Source organism: Engystomops pustulosus, chromosome 2 (assembly GCF_040894005.1).
Source record: "Engystomops pustulosus chromosome 2, aEngPut4.maternal, whole genome shotgun sequence".
In the NCBI taxonomy this organism is placed as follows: Eukaryota; Metazoa; Chordata; class Amphibia; order Anura; family Leptodactylidae; genus Engystomops; species Engystomops pustulosus.
In genome coordinates, this window is record NC_092412.1 from 51543852 (window position 1) to 51562974 (window position 19123).

At 45.5% G+C, this 19123-nt stretch overlaps 1 protein-coding gene across 1 annotated transcript; it reads left to right on the forward strand.

Annotated features, from left to right (window-relative positions):
* The first annotated feature begins 1413 nt into the window (after window positions 1-1413).
* Window positions 1414-7501, forward strand: BCDIN3D (BCDIN3 domain containing RNA methyltransferase). Its single transcript, XM_072134573.1, has 2 exons — window positions 1414-1687; window positions 3809-7501. The coding sequence occupies exons 1-2, from the start codon at window positions 1493-1495 to the stop codon at window positions 4379-4381; spliced, it is 768 nt and encodes a 255-aa protein (XP_071990674.1). The 5' UTR covers window positions 1414-1492; the 3' UTR covers window positions 4382-7501.
* The last annotated feature ends 11622 nt before the right edge of the window (window positions 7502-19123 follow it).

Here is a 19123-nt window from a genome sequence, read left to right on the forward strand (position 1 = left end):
TCAGCTCACAGAACTAGATGGATCACAATAGGGGAGATTTACTTACCCGTCCAACTGAGTTCACCTAAAGTGCATTGGCCTATGATAATGCCGCGATTCACTAAGATCGTTCGCCCGATATCCTGCATGTGTCACTTCCCTGCTCAGGTCAGACAGATTTCACCTTCTTCTTCCTGGTGTATGAAATTGCTTGGTCTTGTGACACAATTTGAAAGTTAAATCCTGTGCTCAGTCCGAATATGGCGGCTCATCCGATGGCCGCCCCCCAATTTTCTGTCGCATGAAAGCTTGATGCGGGGAGCCAATGGTTCACTTAACCCCGCCCCGATTGTCTCACCACGCCCTCTTCAACCGGATAAAAAAGTGGTGTAGAGTGGGGGACTGGCTGGACTGAGGCTCCCTAGGGTGGTGGCACACGTGCTGTTTTGTCTGCGTTTGCAAATGCAAACGCAGACCAAGCCGCACCCACTGGGGCGGCCCGCGGCACGATCGCATCAACGTTTCTATGCTAACACCTGTGATCGTGAGCGAGCCGCTGGTGTTTTCGTTAATTTAATGCAAAACACCGGTGGCTCGTTCCCGATCGCAGACGTTTCCATAGAAACGCTGATGCGATCGGGCCACGGCCCGCCCCGGTGGGTGCGGTTTGGTCTGCGTTCGCAAACGCAGACAAAATGGCACGTCTGACATCACCCTCATATATTTAATTGGGAGCTGTTCAGGAGCCATCAGAGCCGGAATTCCCATCACAAGTGTGGAAATATTGAGGGAAGGCAAAAAGGGGCAGGGCAATGGGTGTGTCTTGCAGCACAAAATTCTTTTGCTCAGCACTTTTGAACCCTGCAAGTTGGAAGCTGTGGGTATTGCCCCCATTAAAGGAAACCTACCACTTTATAATGGCAGTTCTAACCCTCAAATACCTCGCACCAGCTCAGGGTGAGCTGGTGCCGGAGCATATCTTCATTAAATCCAGAAACCGCCGATTCCTTTATTAAACTGTTTATACTTTACATTCTTAGCACGCTTCGGCGCACAATGATACGGCTTGGCTACCATGCGCACGACCGCTCGTGTGCCTGATTAGGAATTGCCGGCACACTCGCACCTGCGCAACTTTGTACGGCCGGCTTCGCATGGGAATTTGCGCCGGGGCGAGTGTGCCCGAGAGCTCGGTGACTACCGTTATAAAGTGGTAGGTTTCCTTTAACGCTCACTCCTAGAAAAAAATAAAGTTGTTATTTTCACTGCATTATAAATAATGTACAAAATAAAACAATTATAGCAAAGGATAAACCTCTTTTAAAAAATTATTGGGTCCTAAAATAGGCTGGGATCTCAAATTTTAAATGAAAGTTAAACTTGTAAAAAGTAATCAAGGGAAGCCTTGGTGGTGTAGAAACATGGCAGCTAGCTCATAATTCACGTGTTGGGAGTAGCAAGATGGCCGGGGACCGGAAGTAGACAGTGCGGCGCGGAGCTGTGTTCGGCAAAGATGGATAATTCCGGGGACGATCAGCGGCAAGAGCCGGGAGCCGCGCAGTATGGAAACTTCCCCAATTATTACAGCTTCCACCCGCCCGAGACCCGCCTAAGCCTCTTACCCCCGGGCCTGCTGCTGGAGCTCCTGCGGAGACATGGGGGTGTGAGGGAGACGCTGCTGGCGCTGGATGTGGGGTGTAACACAGGGGTGAGTGGCGGGAGGGCAGCTGACACGTGGGGATGTGTAGGGGCCCGGGGCTGCTCTATACCAACAAGCGTGTGTTACAGGTGATTGAAGAGTCAGACTACATAGAAATATGTATTCCATGTGTGTTCCTCTACTTTAGGACTTATTTCTCAGATTTTTTGGTCTTCCATCCTGCATTATCAGCATTCACATGAAACATGTGTGATGTCATCAGCTTAGATGGTGTGATGTCATCAGCTTAGATGGTGTGATGTCACAGTGGGGTCCTTGGATGTGCCTTCGCTATAGAGGACGTGGCCTCAGGAAATATGTTACCGGGTGCACGTCAGATGCTTCTTTTCTCAAAAACTCTGGCACCATCACAGAAAAGTGGGTTCTCCGTGCACCTTTCTCACATCCATGGTGACATCAGTAGTAAAGAGACACTATTTTTAGGTGTCAGACCCTTCTTTATAGTAGCTGCCTGAGGCAACAGGCTCAATTCACTTCATGGATGGTGCACCCCTGGGTCTGATGACCCAGTAGGCCAGTTCAAATTTGTTGCTTTCTCATAGACAGGGAGAGGTCCTGTCACCCGTGTCTTGAACTGCATGGAGAACATGATGGTCATGTTTATAGAGGTTGACTTAAAGAGGACCTGTCACCCATATAAAAGGAACTAGGAGCTGATTACTAAAGTAAGCAGCTCCTAGTGCTACAACAGATGCAGCAGCGTTACACTTCTTTGCTTTATCGGAACCCTCCGATAACGCTAGCAGACACTGCTGCGCTGTACAATAGAAATGCTGGACCATGCTCAAGGTGGTCCTGCGTATATATGAGGGTGGTCCGAGGCTCTGCTTCTGCCATGTACCGCCCCTCCCGCTCCATAGGTCAGCGGTGACTGCCAAGCTTTATGCACTCTAGCCCCGCCCCCTCATGAATACACAGGACCGCTTTGAGTGCGGTCCTGCATTTCTAGTGTACAGCGCGGCAGTGTCTGCTAGCGTTATCGGAGGGTTCTGATAATGCTATCAGTGTAACACTGCTGCATCTGTTGTACCGTTAGTAGCTGCTTACTAAAGCACCTACTGCCTCTTTTCTTTATAGGTGAAGGTCCTATTTAAGGTGTGGTCACACGTGGTGCTTGTGTTACATTTATAAACGCTAGCACCCAGGGTCGGGCCTTCGTCTGATTGCATAGTTTCCATGGAAACGCATGCAATCGGCAATCGCCACCCGCTGTCTTGCATTGAAACCAAGCGAGACACCGGGTGCTGGCTACTGGTTGCATGTGTTTCCATGAAAACTCGATCGGACCAAGACCTGTCCCCAGGCACTTGCCTTTGCAAACGCAACATGCGCACCACGTGAGACCCTACCCATAAGTCTAAAAATGGGGGAAGGTGGCAGTTTTTGGCCAAAAAATTCATCAATTCACATTACACCAGTGCAGAGTAGCGCCATGTTTCTCACTGTGTCTGATACTGAATGGGTCAGAAAAAATTGCCTAAAAATGGTCTAAACCGCTAATAAATGTGGTAAAACAAGTGACCACTGAATCAGTGCGGATCCCAACGGCTACATGCTATAGGTCCACACGATTTTTAAGGCCAATGTTTAAGTCACCTACACAGGAGTGGGAATTATCATGTGCCGGTGTGTGATATGCTCCAACCACCTGCCTAGTGCGCAGGGCATGCAACCCACACCGTGACCGGCCCCATTCACACCTCTCCCTTCACTTCCAACCTGGCGAAATAGTCTTGTACACTAGAGAACTGCTCTACAAGCACTGATGAATCCTTCCCAATGATCGAGATGTCACCATTTCCTGAACTATAAGGCACCATGTTGAAAGGGAAGACTTTATTTCTGTCACAGACGCTTTCCTGGCTGTAACGTGTCGGGGACAACGCTGCTGTCTTTCTGGCTTCACCCTGGTGGGATTAAAGCAATGCGTCTTTTTACAGACCCTGCTGTAGCCGTGTAATCATAGCTTCTTTGGAGTGAGAGCTATGCGTGAGGTGTATAAGGTGTTGCTTCTTTGCGCCCTTGTTGGCTTCACTGTGTATAGCAAGTACTACCAGAAAGTCACTTAGAGACGCCATAGTTTTCTTACCACTTTTTTGTGTTTTGCAGGAATTGAGCGTTGCTCTGTATAACCATCTCCTGCAGCCAGGGTTATGTCCGGACGCCCTGAGAAATGTCCACTTCTTGTGCTGTGATATCGACCGTGACCTGATCACCAGAGCTCAGGCAGCAAACCCCTGCCCTAATTCCATCACATTTACTACACTGGACATCACTGACGCCTCATCACGCGGCACATTGGGCAGTTTCTTGGACCGCTTTGGCCAGTCCTCCTTTCACGTTGGATTCTGTATGTCCATAACCATGTGGATCCACTTAAACCACGGGGACGAGGGATTAGTAGAATTTCTGAATCTGCTGAAAACATTGTGTGACTATTTACTGGTTGAGCCTCAGCCATGGAAGTGTTATCGGTCAGCGGCTCGCCGACTACGCAAGCTAGGCAAACAAAACTTTGATCACTTCCATACTCTATCCATCCGGGGGGACATGGCAGAGGAAATAACCAAGATCATGACCAAAGATGGCACCGCGGAGCTCATTCACCAGTTTGGGGAAACGGACTGGGACAGAAGTCTTTTACTTTTTAAAGTCAGGAGAACGATGAAGCATTCAATATAATTTTATTATGATTTTATTTTTTTTTTTTTACTTCCATGAAGTGTCTTTATTATGGGTTTGGCTTGTTTGTATACTATAACTCCAATATTGGGGTTAGTGCTGATCATATGTAGCGCAGTTTTTGTGCGGAAAAGGTCCCACTCGGCTAATATTCCACTATATAAGCTATGCTTCTCGCACCACGATCCGCAGCAATAAGGGATGAAAAATCGGAAAGGCGTTTACGCTGCATATTTTAATTTCCAGCATTGTGTGTGGGATAGTCATTGATTCCATATACAACAATGTACTGCAAAGCCATAGATAGTCAGCAATGTGTGCGTATACCCTAAGAGCTAAAGCTGCCCCCTAGTAATAAAGGAGGAACACATTAAAAGAGGGGGGGGGGGGATTTTAAATCTAAAATCTATTCTGCACTTTTTTTTGGGTAAAACAACCCCCTCTCCCCCATTTTTGTCCACCGTATCTGAAATGTATAAAAGTTATTTAATAAATTGTAAAACCAAAATTTCAGGAAAAAGCAAATTTACAATTATGCTAATGATCCTGAAAGACTCTGGGGGGAATAACCAGAGCCCCTGAGTACTGTAGATTCACAAACTGCTACACCGTTTCACCCTCGCTGCTGCCTCAGCACATCTTCCTACCCCTGCCCTTTGCCTGATGTAATCTCTGTGCAGCACACTGTGGGAGGAGGAAGTGCTTGTGAACAGTGTAACAGCCTACAAATCTGCAGCATCCAGGGGCGCGATTATGCCCCCAGAGCCTCTCTGGCTTATTAGTATAATATAAGTTGATTTTAGAAGTCACAGTGTCTGGATCTATGAGTGAGCGTCCCTGGTTTATTTTGATGGATTTCCTTTAAAAGTGTTTGTTTCTGAAGTTTTAACTGATTTCTATCTTGCCAAGAAGAAAGAATCTCCGAGATAGCAAAGAGCACCTACAAGTCTTTGGAGGGGGGAGATGGAGTCACAGTCGTTAGGTCCATGTCCAGCAACTTGGACAGAACTGGGAATTAGGAATATGTGCTGTGCAGGGAAAACTGCTAAATACATTATACAAGTAAATACAAGTTTCCAGGATGTTTTATGGGAACTGCAGCTCTTTCTCTCCACCACCAGGAGGAACCAGAGAGCCACGGCAAGCCCTGGTCTTTGCAGATATTTTGTCAGCACTGGGCCATGGTGCCAGGATACTGTACTGTATACTGTAAAGAGCTCCTGATGGTTGGTCATGGATCCCAAGACCTCCCGGTTCTGACCCAAATCTTTTGAAAAAATTTAGTGAATCTGTGACTGTAACTCTTGCAGCTGCATTCTTATTCACATTCTCTTTTACCTTATGGTGATCTGCTACTACTTTTGGCATTAAAGAATTAATGATCTCCTAAGGGAAGTCATATCACACACCTTATATTTTATAACTCCCATTGCAGAGAGCACCGGGAAGGATCTATGACACTTGTGCAGCCAGATCAGTGTGTGGGGGTTTGCAGATCCCCCTTACTTTATTAGCTTGATGACTCCTATTCCATTGATAAGGACACAGCAGAAGCATATAACGTTTATTTCCATCCAGTGGAGGGAGATGTCTGGCATCAAAACATGAGCAACCGGGCAAAAAACTGTCCCCATAGGAGACAGTATTAAAGGACATCTACCACCAGGGTGAAGGATTGTAAACCAAGCAAACTGACATATTGGTTTGTCCTCTCTGGCACTTTTATTTAAGCTTTTTTTGCCCTTGTTTTTAAGAACAAAATGTTAAAATTATGCAAATGACCCTGTGGGGCTCCATTAAAACCTATGGAGCCCGGTTTTGTGGAGCCTGGTGTGTATGAGACAGGCTCATACACACCAGTATGTCAGTGTGCTGGTTTTACAATTCATCCTGGTGGTAGATGTTCTGTATCGTTTTGTATCATGGTGGAGGGCATCCGACTGTTGCTTATAACTTCCTTTACTGTGACCACATCCGGTTCAAGTCAGGAAAGCTGTAGCTAAGCTTATTGTATAAAGAGATCATCTGCGAGGTTTCCAGTAAGTGTAACATACATGTGATATGTATAAACTGTAGCCATCAATTTCAATGGCAGAGCGGACCAGCCAATGTTTGGGGTTCACTCACTGTCCCCTGGTGATGGATGGTCCAATCCCTTTAATGTGTGGTGGATCGGCACTCCCCCAGGATGTCACCATGAGCTCCGATCACTGTTATTAGCCCTTGTGTTGAGTCGGACCTTTGTGAAGTTCGGTTTTGGGGCACAGACTTGCAAAGTTACAGACACGAACTTTGCAGTTCAGACAACACTTGTTGTTACCAAATTAAATTTGAAGATTGGTCTGTGTCATATCGACAATGAAATACCCAAATACGCATACATTTTACATGGATTCTCCCTGTGGGTCTGGACGGGGGTTGACAAACAAAAATAAAGTGTATTTACCGTTCTTCCACTCCAATGGCTGTTTCCAGGCTGGGGGCATCAATATCTTATCAGGTGCCCCCCACACCATCGCCTTTTCTAGCTAGCGTGAGCTTGGACCTAGACGCAGATGAATTTGTGTAGTGGCCTACAGCCGCAACCACAGCCATGGCATCTATTGAAGCGAATGGTGAATTGCTACTACCCAGAGCATCGATCTCTACATGTCCCTCGCTCACCAAATATTGATCGCCTTAAAATTTGTGGACAACCCCTGTATTATGATATTTCATAGAACCACATGTAGTAAATCAATATGAACCTCCCTTTGAAGTGGTAGATAGATTCCCAGAGGCTGCTACCGTACTTTGATGAGCAAACCAGATGGGCACTGCTGAGTGGTATTCAAGTATAGAAAAGCAGATGCTGCACTTTTGGGTTCAAGTCCCACCCAGGTCAACATCTGCAAAACAGTCTGTATGTTCTCTCTGTGTTTGCGTGTGTTTCAGCTGGGCCCTCTGGTTTCCTCCCACACTCCAAAACATACTGGTAGGGTGATTAGATTGTGAGTCCCATTGGGGACAGGGACTGATGTGACAAGCTCTGTGCAGCGCTGCATAATCTGTGTGCACTATATAAATAAAGAATTATTATTCCTGTGAACGCCTTCTCGTGTCACAGGAGTGTATGCTACAGCTATGTGCACCAGGTGGCGGTATTACTCCAGTGTTCTAGAACAAGTCCAGCGTGTTCTGCAGGTGAGGCTGGGCCATACAAACAGGATTATGGTTGCTGCTTTGCCAGCCGTGGATTATATTTCCCCTCCACGCCTTTGGCTTTATCAAGCTATGTAGTAAAAGCAGTGCATACCTTCATTGCATGAGTTGTACTCACTGACCTGTGTGGTTATGAATGGGGCAAAATAATTTACTCATGGTTATAATACAATACAATACCGTAATACTCTACAGTAGGCTTGACAATGAGATTTACAAATCTCCTTAACCCTATATTCATATCAAATGAAAGGTTGCAGAAGCCACATGGTTCATTACAGCACAGCGTCTTGAGTATAATTCACACATGGTCCAAAGAGCATATACAGATGTACTGTGATAAGGTAGTTGGTGTACCCGGGGCACATCCCCAGCATTCAGAGCGTTGCTGTTCTTGTGTAATTCAGAGCTGCCCAATGCTTCTCGCAGGACAATCTCCTACTAATCCGACAGAGATGTATTCCAGGCAGGAATAGCAGAGCTCTGGGTGCTAAGGACACGCCCGAGTGCACCAACTGCCTCATTCGCATATATATTAAATTGTCAATTTCTCATTAACGGTATAATGGACAGAAGTCATAAAACTTGGTTTTTGAAATCCCAGTGCATTTCTCTACAACATCCTGCCAGAAGATTTTAACACTTGGGTAGGAGGTAGATTCCTTTAAACTTTCACAACTGGTGATTGTAATACCAAGTATGACCACAGGACGGCGTGAATGTCCAAGTAATGCCCTCCTAGGCACAGCATGAGGCCTCTCTCCTTCGTCCTAGTTACTGCTCCCAAACTAAGGTTATGCAAGGAGGAGGATTGGTGTGATGAGAAATATCCCAAGTATTTGGCACGGGAAGGTTTATTTCAGGGTAGATACTGACGGTGAATCCAAGCCAAACGCACACTGCATTCTTTCTTCTTAATAGAGATAGATAATCCTTGCAAATAAACTCATTTGTATATATTTGGCTTGCTGCAAGCCATACCTTGTTTGAAGGACAGAAATGGGCAGGATGCAAATAAGGTTCCGAGGTGACCTGTAATAGTGGCCATACAGCGATCACTGAAGCAATGCTACGTTCTCATGTATTCCAGGTAAAGCAGTCAATTCATGTATCGGTTAACTCTGTTGTGTTGTGATTATTGACAAGGATTGCCCACATTCCAACCCCTACCCATATCATCGTGATGGCAGATGCAGTTTCCATGCAGGACTTTGTGATTCAAGTGCCAGTGTGTGCGCTTGACTGGAACCTCATTCATTTGTGTAGAGATGCTGGAGATCCCTATCGCAGAAACCACATAAAAGTGATTGGAGCCTATCCATTATATAGTGGGTGCTTCATTCACCTGGCGCATAGGGACAAATATGGGTCCTGTTCACAAGAAGTCCTAAAGGCCTGACCCCCTTTTATCTGACACTTAGCCACTATCCACGGTGTCTTCGGTGGGACAATTCCTTTAATAGATTATGCAAGATTTTGTCCATATGTGCCAGGTGAATGAAGCACCCATGAACATGTATGACCGCGCTCCAATCACTTCTATGTGGTTTCTATTTTGTCAAGGGGCATTCGGGATAAACTGATGTACATACAGAACACAGAAACAGATTAAAATTGTAAACATCTTTAAAGGGAAAGCAGAGAAAATGAGCTCATATTACTTACTAAAGGTACAGTCACATGTTCAGGTTGAATTCCATTTCAAAACGCAATACAATCTGCATGGGAGGTGGCTGGCCCAAATGGCACTGAAATGTATGGGCCCGGTAACAGTACCTCGTGTTTTGCATTGTTTACATGGAAAACACATGGGGTTAGTTACCAATCACATTAGTTTCAGGAGATATGATGGGGACAAGCCCCTCTCATCCCGGTTGCATTGCGTTTCAAAGTGCAATAGAAATGGAATTCGTGACTGCACCCTTAGGGCCTTAGGGAGTTTTTAGGCCGTTTTTAGATCATAAAAAACGCATGGGTTGAAAAATGCATCCGATTTTTGAAAACGCATGCGGTTTTGAAAACGCATGCGTTTGTCAGTTTTTAATTGCGCAAATTCAGAAAACCGGACAAAACGCATGCGGTTTTTACGATCTGAAAACGCACTTACTAAAAACGGCCTAAAAATGCCATGTGTGACATCACCCTAAGGCTGGGTTCAAATCACATTTTTGCCCCCTGTTGTAAGGATACGCTGGATGGATATGTCATAATGCTCCTTGCCCCCCCTCCCCTCCCCAACTAAACCTAGAGGAGGAGGAGTGAACAGTAGTAGCAGCCAGCGATTGGCCTGCTGCTGATCTGCGACGTATCCCCCCCCCAGTGATGTCACTGTCTTTATATGTAGAGAGACATTACTCTGGACCTCCCTGAGCATATAGTCAGTAAATGCCAGTGGAGAGATGTAAATCATTGCATCCGTGCCTTTGTGCCTCGAACAGCCTCCGCTGATCGTATATGTTGCTTAGCAGGAGGGAGCAGAATGGAAAGACTAAGCTTGCTGCATCTTTCCATAATTTGTTTTCCACTGTATATGATGCAGGCTAAAAATATACCAGGAGCTTTCCGGCGGTAAATGCTGAACGTATACAAAAGACGTAATGTGAACCTAACCATAGCCTTACACATGTTATGTGGTTATCATTGGACCACTAAAGGAAATTATTATAGAGGCGACAATTGGCATAAGAGAAAAGCTACCCAAACCCACTCATTTTGGTGTGACCTGATGACTGTCTTTAGTATATGCTCTAGTACATCCAGCTCCGTTGCACTGGTGCTATACCCACGGCACATGCACAATAATAGGATAAGTGTTTCATAATCCTACACTAGGATGAAATATTAGGTAAACTTAAACAGTTTTTCCAGAGAAAACTTTAAAAACTGGTATAAAAACAAGAACTGTCTGGAGATCTTGGCCTTTATTATATGTGAGTTTTAGTATAACACAAGGATGCTATCCTCCGCCCCCCTGCAATACATACACACATATTCACATTATTACCGTAGTTTCTTCCACATAATGGGCTGGACATGTATACAATAAAATAGTAAGGTTGTTTCTTGCCATATATTTAAGGCCATTTGTTTATATGGGATGTGCAGGGACAATTGACAAGCATTCACCAGAACGTCAGCTGTCCCCGCAATAAATCATATGTGCAGACCTTACAATGTCTTCACGCTTTGCTTAGATAAACATGAACACAATTTTCATTGTCTTGTCACCTGCATGAAAGAAAGGGAGCCCTATCCCTGAGGGTCGGGGTTTTATGGACAAACATTTCAAGGACAGGGTAAACAAGAATTTCATGGTACCTGCAGAGGCACAAAGGGCGTAGGTGAGAGGCAGGAGGACCCGGTTATAAATATGGTAACTAAAAATGCAAAAAAACTCTGAGGAATCTGAGTAATTCTGCAGAAGGACCGGTACTTCAAAGCATTTGCTTTATATTTGCACCAGTAAGCACTAAATATCACTACATTCTTGCTGCAATGAAGACAAAGTCACTCTAAAAACAAGTGTCTACAATTGCATGAGAAAAGTTCCAATAGACAAATAACGCACATACATATATACACTGTACATGTTAAAAGGACCATCTCATGGAGACAACTCCCCTCTAAGGGTGATGCCACACACAGGTTTTACCAACTATCTTAATTAAAATTGGTCAAACGCAACTGGTCAAACTTATGCGTTTTTGGACAGACTGCTTAAAAACGGACCAAAAACGGGTTCAAAACGCCATGTGTGGCATCACCCTAAGAGCTTCTCTTGTATCTCTGACCCTTCCATGCATTGTATGTGCGGCCATTGACTGACTACAATCCTGCTCACCCTGTTGCTTTGTTGTTGGTTCCCTTTGGCTTGCTGTTGGGGTCAGCCCCGCTCCAATTAGATAGAGGCCATCAAAATATTTGCCTGGAAAGCCGCTTTTACTTTAATTGCTGCCCTGATTATTGCCATGTGCAATAGAACCAATACAATCTTAAAAATGGCTTCTAAGTTTGACAATGTGGTTGGTTGATCTGGAGAAATGATCCACTTCTTCTACATTGCTCCTTTGATTGATCTCCCTCAGGGCGCCTTCCCACGTGGCGTCCTTCTCGCGTTTTTAAACACATCCAAAACTAAAGTGGGAGGGGGTTTGACCAAAGCACATAAGCGTTTGCAATGAAACGGATGCATTTCAGATAGACCACACTCCCACTTTTGTCTTAAAAACGCAAGAAAAATGCCACGTGGGAGGGCGCCCTCAGGGTGTGACCACACGTTCAGTTTTTCAGATGCAGTTTTTGATGCCCAAACTTGAAATGGAGTAAAAGTAGGAGGAGGAGCAGCACATTTCAATTAGTTGCCTCAACCCATTATATTCCACACCTGCTTTTGGCTCGAAAACTACATTTGAAAAACTGAACGTGTGGCTGCACCCTCAGGTACCCTTGGGCAGAGTCCTGGAAATGGAAGGCTAGGACATATCTCACTGTATGCTCTTACAGTGGGATATGTTGTCCGCCACCACCTCTTCCCCCCTGAAACCAGAAGAAGGAGTGAACATAGGCAGAAGCCAGTGACTGGCTGCTGCCGATGCTCAGGGTGCTTCCCCAGTAATGTCACTGGGGGAGATTTATCAAAAGTGTCTGAGAGCACAACTGTTCTAGTTACCAATTGCAACCAATAGAGCTCAGCTTTCATTTTCCCACAGCTGTTTCTAAAATTAGAGCTGAGATCTGTTTCCATTTGCAACTGGAGCAGTTTTACCTCAGACACTTCTGATAAATCTCCCCCACTGTCCTTATATTGACAGTCTCATCACTGGGGACCTCCCATAACTATGCTCAGCAGAGGTGGGGATTGGATGCTATGCTGTTGCATCTCTTCCCTTTAACAAATTATGGCCTCCACTGAGCGCACATGTTGCTCAGTTGGATCAAAAAAAATAGCTTCTTCGTCTTTCCATCCTGTCTTTCCTGCGAGATCCAACGTATAGTAGGCAGATGGAGGCAAAAAAATGGACTCTTTCTGCCAGTATATCTGTATAGTATAGTTATAAAACAAGATGTAAATGTCACCTAAATGTGAACTGCTTAGATGGTTAGGGAGGCCATTTCTTTTTAGCGTTTGGGTTTTGGATTGTTGCCGCTGTAAGCTTTGCATTACAATGAAGGAAGGATGGAACTAGTTTACTCTGCATTGAAAAATGGAAACCATTTAGGAGATCCTTTGGCCTCTTTCAGCAGTCAGATCCTGTCTGAGCAGGCCTAGTACACACGTATTCTTCACATTCCCTACACAGCCCATCAGACCTGCCTCATCTTGTAGGGACACCCCAGACAATTACAGAGAGAAGGTGCTGACTCCAGTATAAATCAGCGTGGTGCTACCATGATATCATTGTTCTAAAATCCCAGAACTACACGGGGAAGAGAGCATGGGAACAACAGGCCATATCAAGAAGATGGGTGATTCACGCTAATTTCTGGAATAATATGAATGCAAAAATTCACAGTAATGTTGCATCGCAGCTGATGTTATAAATATTACACATGTAAATCGGTAACTAGCACCCATTACCCGTTATCAGTCCATTAAAAAATGCATGCGCTTTTGACAATGCATCCGTTTTTGTCTGTTTTTAATTAAGATAATTGGGAAAACCAGACAAAAATGGATTACAATATAAATTGTACTAGCAGCATTTACAGGGTTGACACCAGCGGAGGTGAGCCGATCATTGTGGTTCGGATCTGCTATTCCTTACACTGCATGTATTTCAGTGAAAACGCATGTGACTTTCACAGTCCCATACTCGTTGACTGCGCCCTAAGTGTTTTTTTTGACGCATTCCAAAGGCTTCAACCTTGATCACATGTTGCAATAACATTGCTTTTCCATTGCATTTGCTAAAACGCAATGTTACTTCAACATGTGATTAAGGCTGAAGCCTTTTGAATGCGTCAAAAACACATCAATAAACGTGACGCAACGCATCTTGTGTTTCTCTGGAAACGCATATGCGATCACCCGAGCCCCGCCCCCTGTGCGCTAGCATCGGGCTACGTACGCGACGCTAGCGGAACGTGTTAATGCGCCCTAAGGCCGGCGCCACACGTGGTGCTTTGTCTGCGCTTGCAAACGCAGACAAAGTTGTGCCCACCGGGGTGGACCTCGGCCCGATCGCATCGGCGTTTCTATGGTAACGCCTGCAATCGGGAACGAGCCGCTGGTGTTTTGCGTTAATTTAGAGCGAAACACCAGCGGCTCGTTCCCGATCGCAGGCATTTCCATAGAAACGCCGATGCGATCGGGCCGAGGGCCCGCCCCGGTGGGCGCGACTTTGTCTGCTTTGCAAGCGCAGACAAAGCGCTACGTGTGGCGCCGGCCTAAGGGTGAAGACACACATGGCGTTTTTAGGCCGTTTTTGGGCCGTTTTTAGTTAGTGCGTTTTCAGATCGTTAAAAATGCATGTTTGAATTAAGATAATTGCTCAAACCTGTCAAAAACGCATGCGTTTTCAAAAAACGCATGCGTTTTTAACGATCTGAAAAACGGCCCAAAAACGGCCTAAAAACGCCATGTGTGTCTTCACCCTAAGGGTTTGTTCACACATATCTGTTTCAGAATCTATAACATTTACCTGCTGCAAACAACCCTCTGGTTTTTTAGAAGTGTGTGCAACTAATTCCCAGTGTGTAAACAATCCCTTCACAAGAACATTGAGGGCGCGTTCACACGTTCCGCTAGCGCCGCGTTCATAACGCGACACTAGCACACAGGGGGCAGAGTTTGGGGCGATCGCATATGCGTTTCCAGAGAAACGCATGCGATCGGGTTATTAATCGCATGCGTTTCCCGGGAAACGCATATGCGATCGGTCCGAGCCCCACCCACTGTGCGCTAGCGTCGCATTATAAACGCGACGATAGTGGAACGTGTGAACGCGCCCTGAATGTCTTATTACCTGAGTGTTGAAGTGTCGAAGAGCAAAAATGCTCCAATCAGAGCTCAGCTTTTATTTCCCCACAGCTGTTTATAAAACTAAAGCTGAGCTCTGATTGGTTTCCATGGGCAACTAGAACAGTTTTACCTCAGACACTTCTGATAAATCTCCCTCTATGGGTGTGTTCACACTTGGTGTTTTGGATGCGTTAAAACGCGTACATCAGAACGCATGCGTTTTTAAATGCTACAATGTGTTTTGCTACTATAGAAGTGTTTTTCTTCATTGCTGTAAGTGTAAGCAGCTGTGATAACATTTTCACACCTGCCTACACTTCAGGCAATAAAGAGAAACGCTTTCAGAATAGCATTGCAACATTTAAAAACGCTTTGACGAACGCGTTCTGACGTATCCAAAACTAGAAGTGTGAACCCACCCTATGTGTAGCATTGGCCTACAAGTCATGCAAGTCCTGGGAAAGCTTACATATGTGTGTAATGTTTGTTGTATGTGCCCCCGGGGTGAATGTGAAGTATGGCTGATATCTGTAGTAGCCATGGAATGGGGTGGGGTGGGTAACTGGTTTGGTCAGTGATATTAGCCTGTGGCTGTGAGGTGTGAGGGGTCACAGTGAGGGACAAGGATTGTCAGGGAAGAGATTCTTGTTATGAATCCAAGGTAACAGCAGGAAAAATATCAGCGGAGGTTCAGCTTTATGAGTCACAACGATGCTGGGGAGGACGGGGAGGCAGCTGTGCCGTCCAGTCTTGTGGGAACGTGTAGAGCTCAGCGCATGTATGGAGGGAATTCCAGACAATTCGGGGCTGTGCCTTATCTCTTTGGTAGTTGGCTCCTTTTTCTACAGCATCACATGACCGCGGTCAGTCCATGAATGACAACCCGTGCGATGGCCAGATTTCACAGATAGAAAAACAATGTAGAGGACAGGACGACGAAATTGTCCCTTCTTCTCCGCCGCACTGTTATCACGATTTATAGAGCCTTTGTTTTGCTGCCCGTAGCCACCAGTCAGCCATTATAACAGGAATGATTGCCAGGGGCACAAACATAATTTTAATTTATAGCTTATCCACCGCTATGATCAGTAGCAAAGTGACAAAATCATTTTTAAAAAAATCCCATCAAAATGTAGATTTTCAGGCTGCAGTATGTGGTTTATGCTGTAGGCTACTACTACAAAGTTACCTTCTGCTACGCAAAGGTTCACAAAAATAAATGATGCTGCAAAAGCCTTAAAAACGTTTTAGGGGTAGAAAAACAGGGGCGGACCCATAAGAACGCCTGTTCTTCCACGGTTCTTCTGACCGATCATAGGAACGAAGGTCCATTTCTCACGCAGGGGCAGAGCTGCTGGTTAAGCACGTGTCTTGCTGTTTCATTTACATTATACTGATGTTGCTGAGCACAGCGCTTGACTATGTGTGACACATATTTTCACTGTCTGTAAGAAAGTGCTATTCTCTACAATTTTCGATGCTACCATAGTATTGAATGTAACAGCAGGAGGCATGCTTGACCTGCCGCTCCCGCAGTTAGTGAGAATGATCAGTTGGGGATCCAGTTATCAGACCTCCACCAATCAGATTATTATCCCTGAGGGCACATTCACATCATGCATTGCGTCACGTTTTTTGATGCATTTTTTAAGCATTCAAAAAGCTTCAGTCTTGATTGCGTTTTAGCAAATGCAGTGGAAATGCAGTCTTTTGAATGCATCAAAAACCGTGACGCAACGCATGATGTGAATGCGCCCTGAGGCTGCATTCACGCGTTACGCTTAGTTTGCATTAACACATGTGTTTTTAAACACATCACAACAGCTGAGAAGAGGAGATATGCCTAATTACATTGCTGTCAACATTGTGTTTATGCAATGTCAACACCTGTGTTAACAAGTGCGTTAACACACACATTTTGTAAAAGGAATATCTCTTCTTCTCAGCTTTTGTGATGTGTTTGAAAATCCATATGTTGATGCCACATGTGAACGCACCCTAAGGGCGTGGTCACTTGTTCCGCTAGTGTTGTGTTCATAATGCGACGCTAGTGCACAGGGCGCGGGACGAGGCCCCCCTCGCATATGCATTTCCAGAGAAACACATGCGATCGATAACCCGATCGCAATGCACATGTGCCTACTTTGCGGCCACACAAGAAATAATGTTGACACACAGTCCTAAAACATGGCCAATAGAGCCATTTTTTGAGGACGTAGGAAAAACATTGCAGGAGGTCATAGTGTGCGTTCACATCGCATGCAATAACATCACCTTTACGATGTGTTTTGTAAACGCAAGTGTTAACAACAATGTAATTAGGCAAATCACCTCAGCTGTTCTAATGCATTTCAAAATGCAACCAAAATGCACGGTGTGAACGTGCCCTTAGGCCGCGGTCACACGTACCGCTAGACGTCCGTTCATAATGCCACGCTAGCGCACAGGGGGAGGTCCTCGGCCCGAATGCACATGCGTTTCCAAAGAAACGCATGCGATCGGCTTAACAATCGCATGCGTTTCCCTGGAAACGCATGTGCGTTCCGGCCGAAGACCTCCCCCTGTGCGCTAGCGTCGCGTTATGAACGGACATCTAGCGGTACGTGTGACCGCGGCCTTAGGGTGAAGACACACATGACGTTTTTGGGCCGTTTTTGGGCCGTTTTTACTAAGTGTGTTTTCAGATCGTTAAAAACGCATGCGTTTTTGTCCGTTTTCATTGCGCAATTTCGGAAAAACGGACAAAACCGCATGCGTTTTCAAAAAACGCATGCGTTTTTTAACGCATGCGTTTTTAACGTTCTGAAAACGCACTTAGTAAAAACGCCCCAAAAACGCCCCAAAAACGCCATGTGTGTCTTCACCCTCAGGGGCTGAGCCGGTGATCAGTTTAGGTTTGGTATCTGGCTTGGTATCCACTGATAAGCTGTTTGGCAATACAGTTTTACAAGCATCATGCACAGGCTGCAACTAAAACCTGTCACTTATTACTGTGGGTATCACCCCAGAATTCAAGGTGCTGGAGACTTGCAGCAACTCCTTTATGAAAAGCAACTGCACTTCATGTAGTGTGCAGAGGGCGCCAAATTCATGAATTGAGGCGCACCTTCTCCATGAATCTGGCGCCCCCTGCACTGCTCCAACAGAGTGCACCAACTTTTTTTTTGGTGCACCATTAACACAGACACAATTCTGTCGGACACTGGATGATAAATGTGGCGCACGGTCCGACCCTTTCAGTGCAGAGTTTTGTGTTGCGTCAGGCGTAATTCAGCTTCTTAAATACCTGTGCAAGCAGTTTGCACTGAAAAGAAGACGCAAACTCCCACAGAAAACTGGCGCATGGGCTTCGATAAATCTGAGCCAGTGTGTAGAATATTTTATTCACTGTCTCTTTGCTTCTACAGGACCATTGTTATTACCCTGTATCCTAACATTCAAGGCTTTCTGTGTCATTTGGAGACATCTTTATTCTGCAGAGCTGACACATTACTCTTCCATTCCTCCCACGCTTCTAGTCAGCAGTACTTTGATCCGGCTAGGTAGGACTTCCTTCTTTCAGCACTGGCCGCACCCTGTGCTCATCTTTCATTCTTTCATCGGGCCCTTTCTGTACACACGATTACCTCTGCTGCAGCACAGTGAGTCACCTGTGGGAGATTTATTAGAACAAACATGGTTTTAAAGGTATATCACCATTAAAGCCTTGTATTCCTGATGGTACAGTATGCATAGTTCATTGCTGTTGTTTCACCACAATATATACTGTAAATAATGCGCATGCTGATCCTGGTGGGTTCAGCCTCATATATAAAATGTATAGGGTCCCTCCCGTCTCCATTTTAATGGTAAATGTCAGGATAAGGACATTTAGAGATTGTTTTTCTGTTGTCTGATCCTGTCATTTGTGGGAAGATCACAAGTTAGGCCCGTTCCACACTTGCATGTCAGTTCACTCCCGGTGTGCAGCGTTCGGGCCGTGCGTTCCCGGCAGCATGCGTTGCGAGTGTGATGCGAGTTCATCGCATCACACTCGCAAGTGTGGAACGGGCCTAACTCATTCAGTACTCATGAACTGCTTGGCGGCAAGTGAATGGAGTAGTCTTCAGCTGCGTTCACGCATTTTTGGAACGCAATCCAGGTGGAGAGGCTTGGTATGAAGCGTTTCAAAAGAAACGCATGTGATCGGTAACATGTTACCATGTGATCAGGCTGAGACCCTCCTGTTCTGTCTGGATTGCGTATTGAAGCGCAATTCAGATAGAACATGTGAACGCAGCCTCTGCCTACCTGCATGCAAACATGTGCGTGTCTGGGGCCACTAACATTGATCCCTTGGTCCTTAGTTTATGGTTTGACAATAATCGGCATGTGAGCACCGCCACAACCGAGGACAATAATAATAAAAGATTGCCCTAGCTGCAAACTTGGACACCAATAGGACCCGCTCATACACAGGGTTGTGTGCATGAGCCCATAGAAGAGCCTAGGGTTGTGCACTTACCATATAAACAATGGCTAGTATACGTCCAAATTATTCGGGCGTATGAGCATAGCCTCGGCTACCTGCACATGAATGT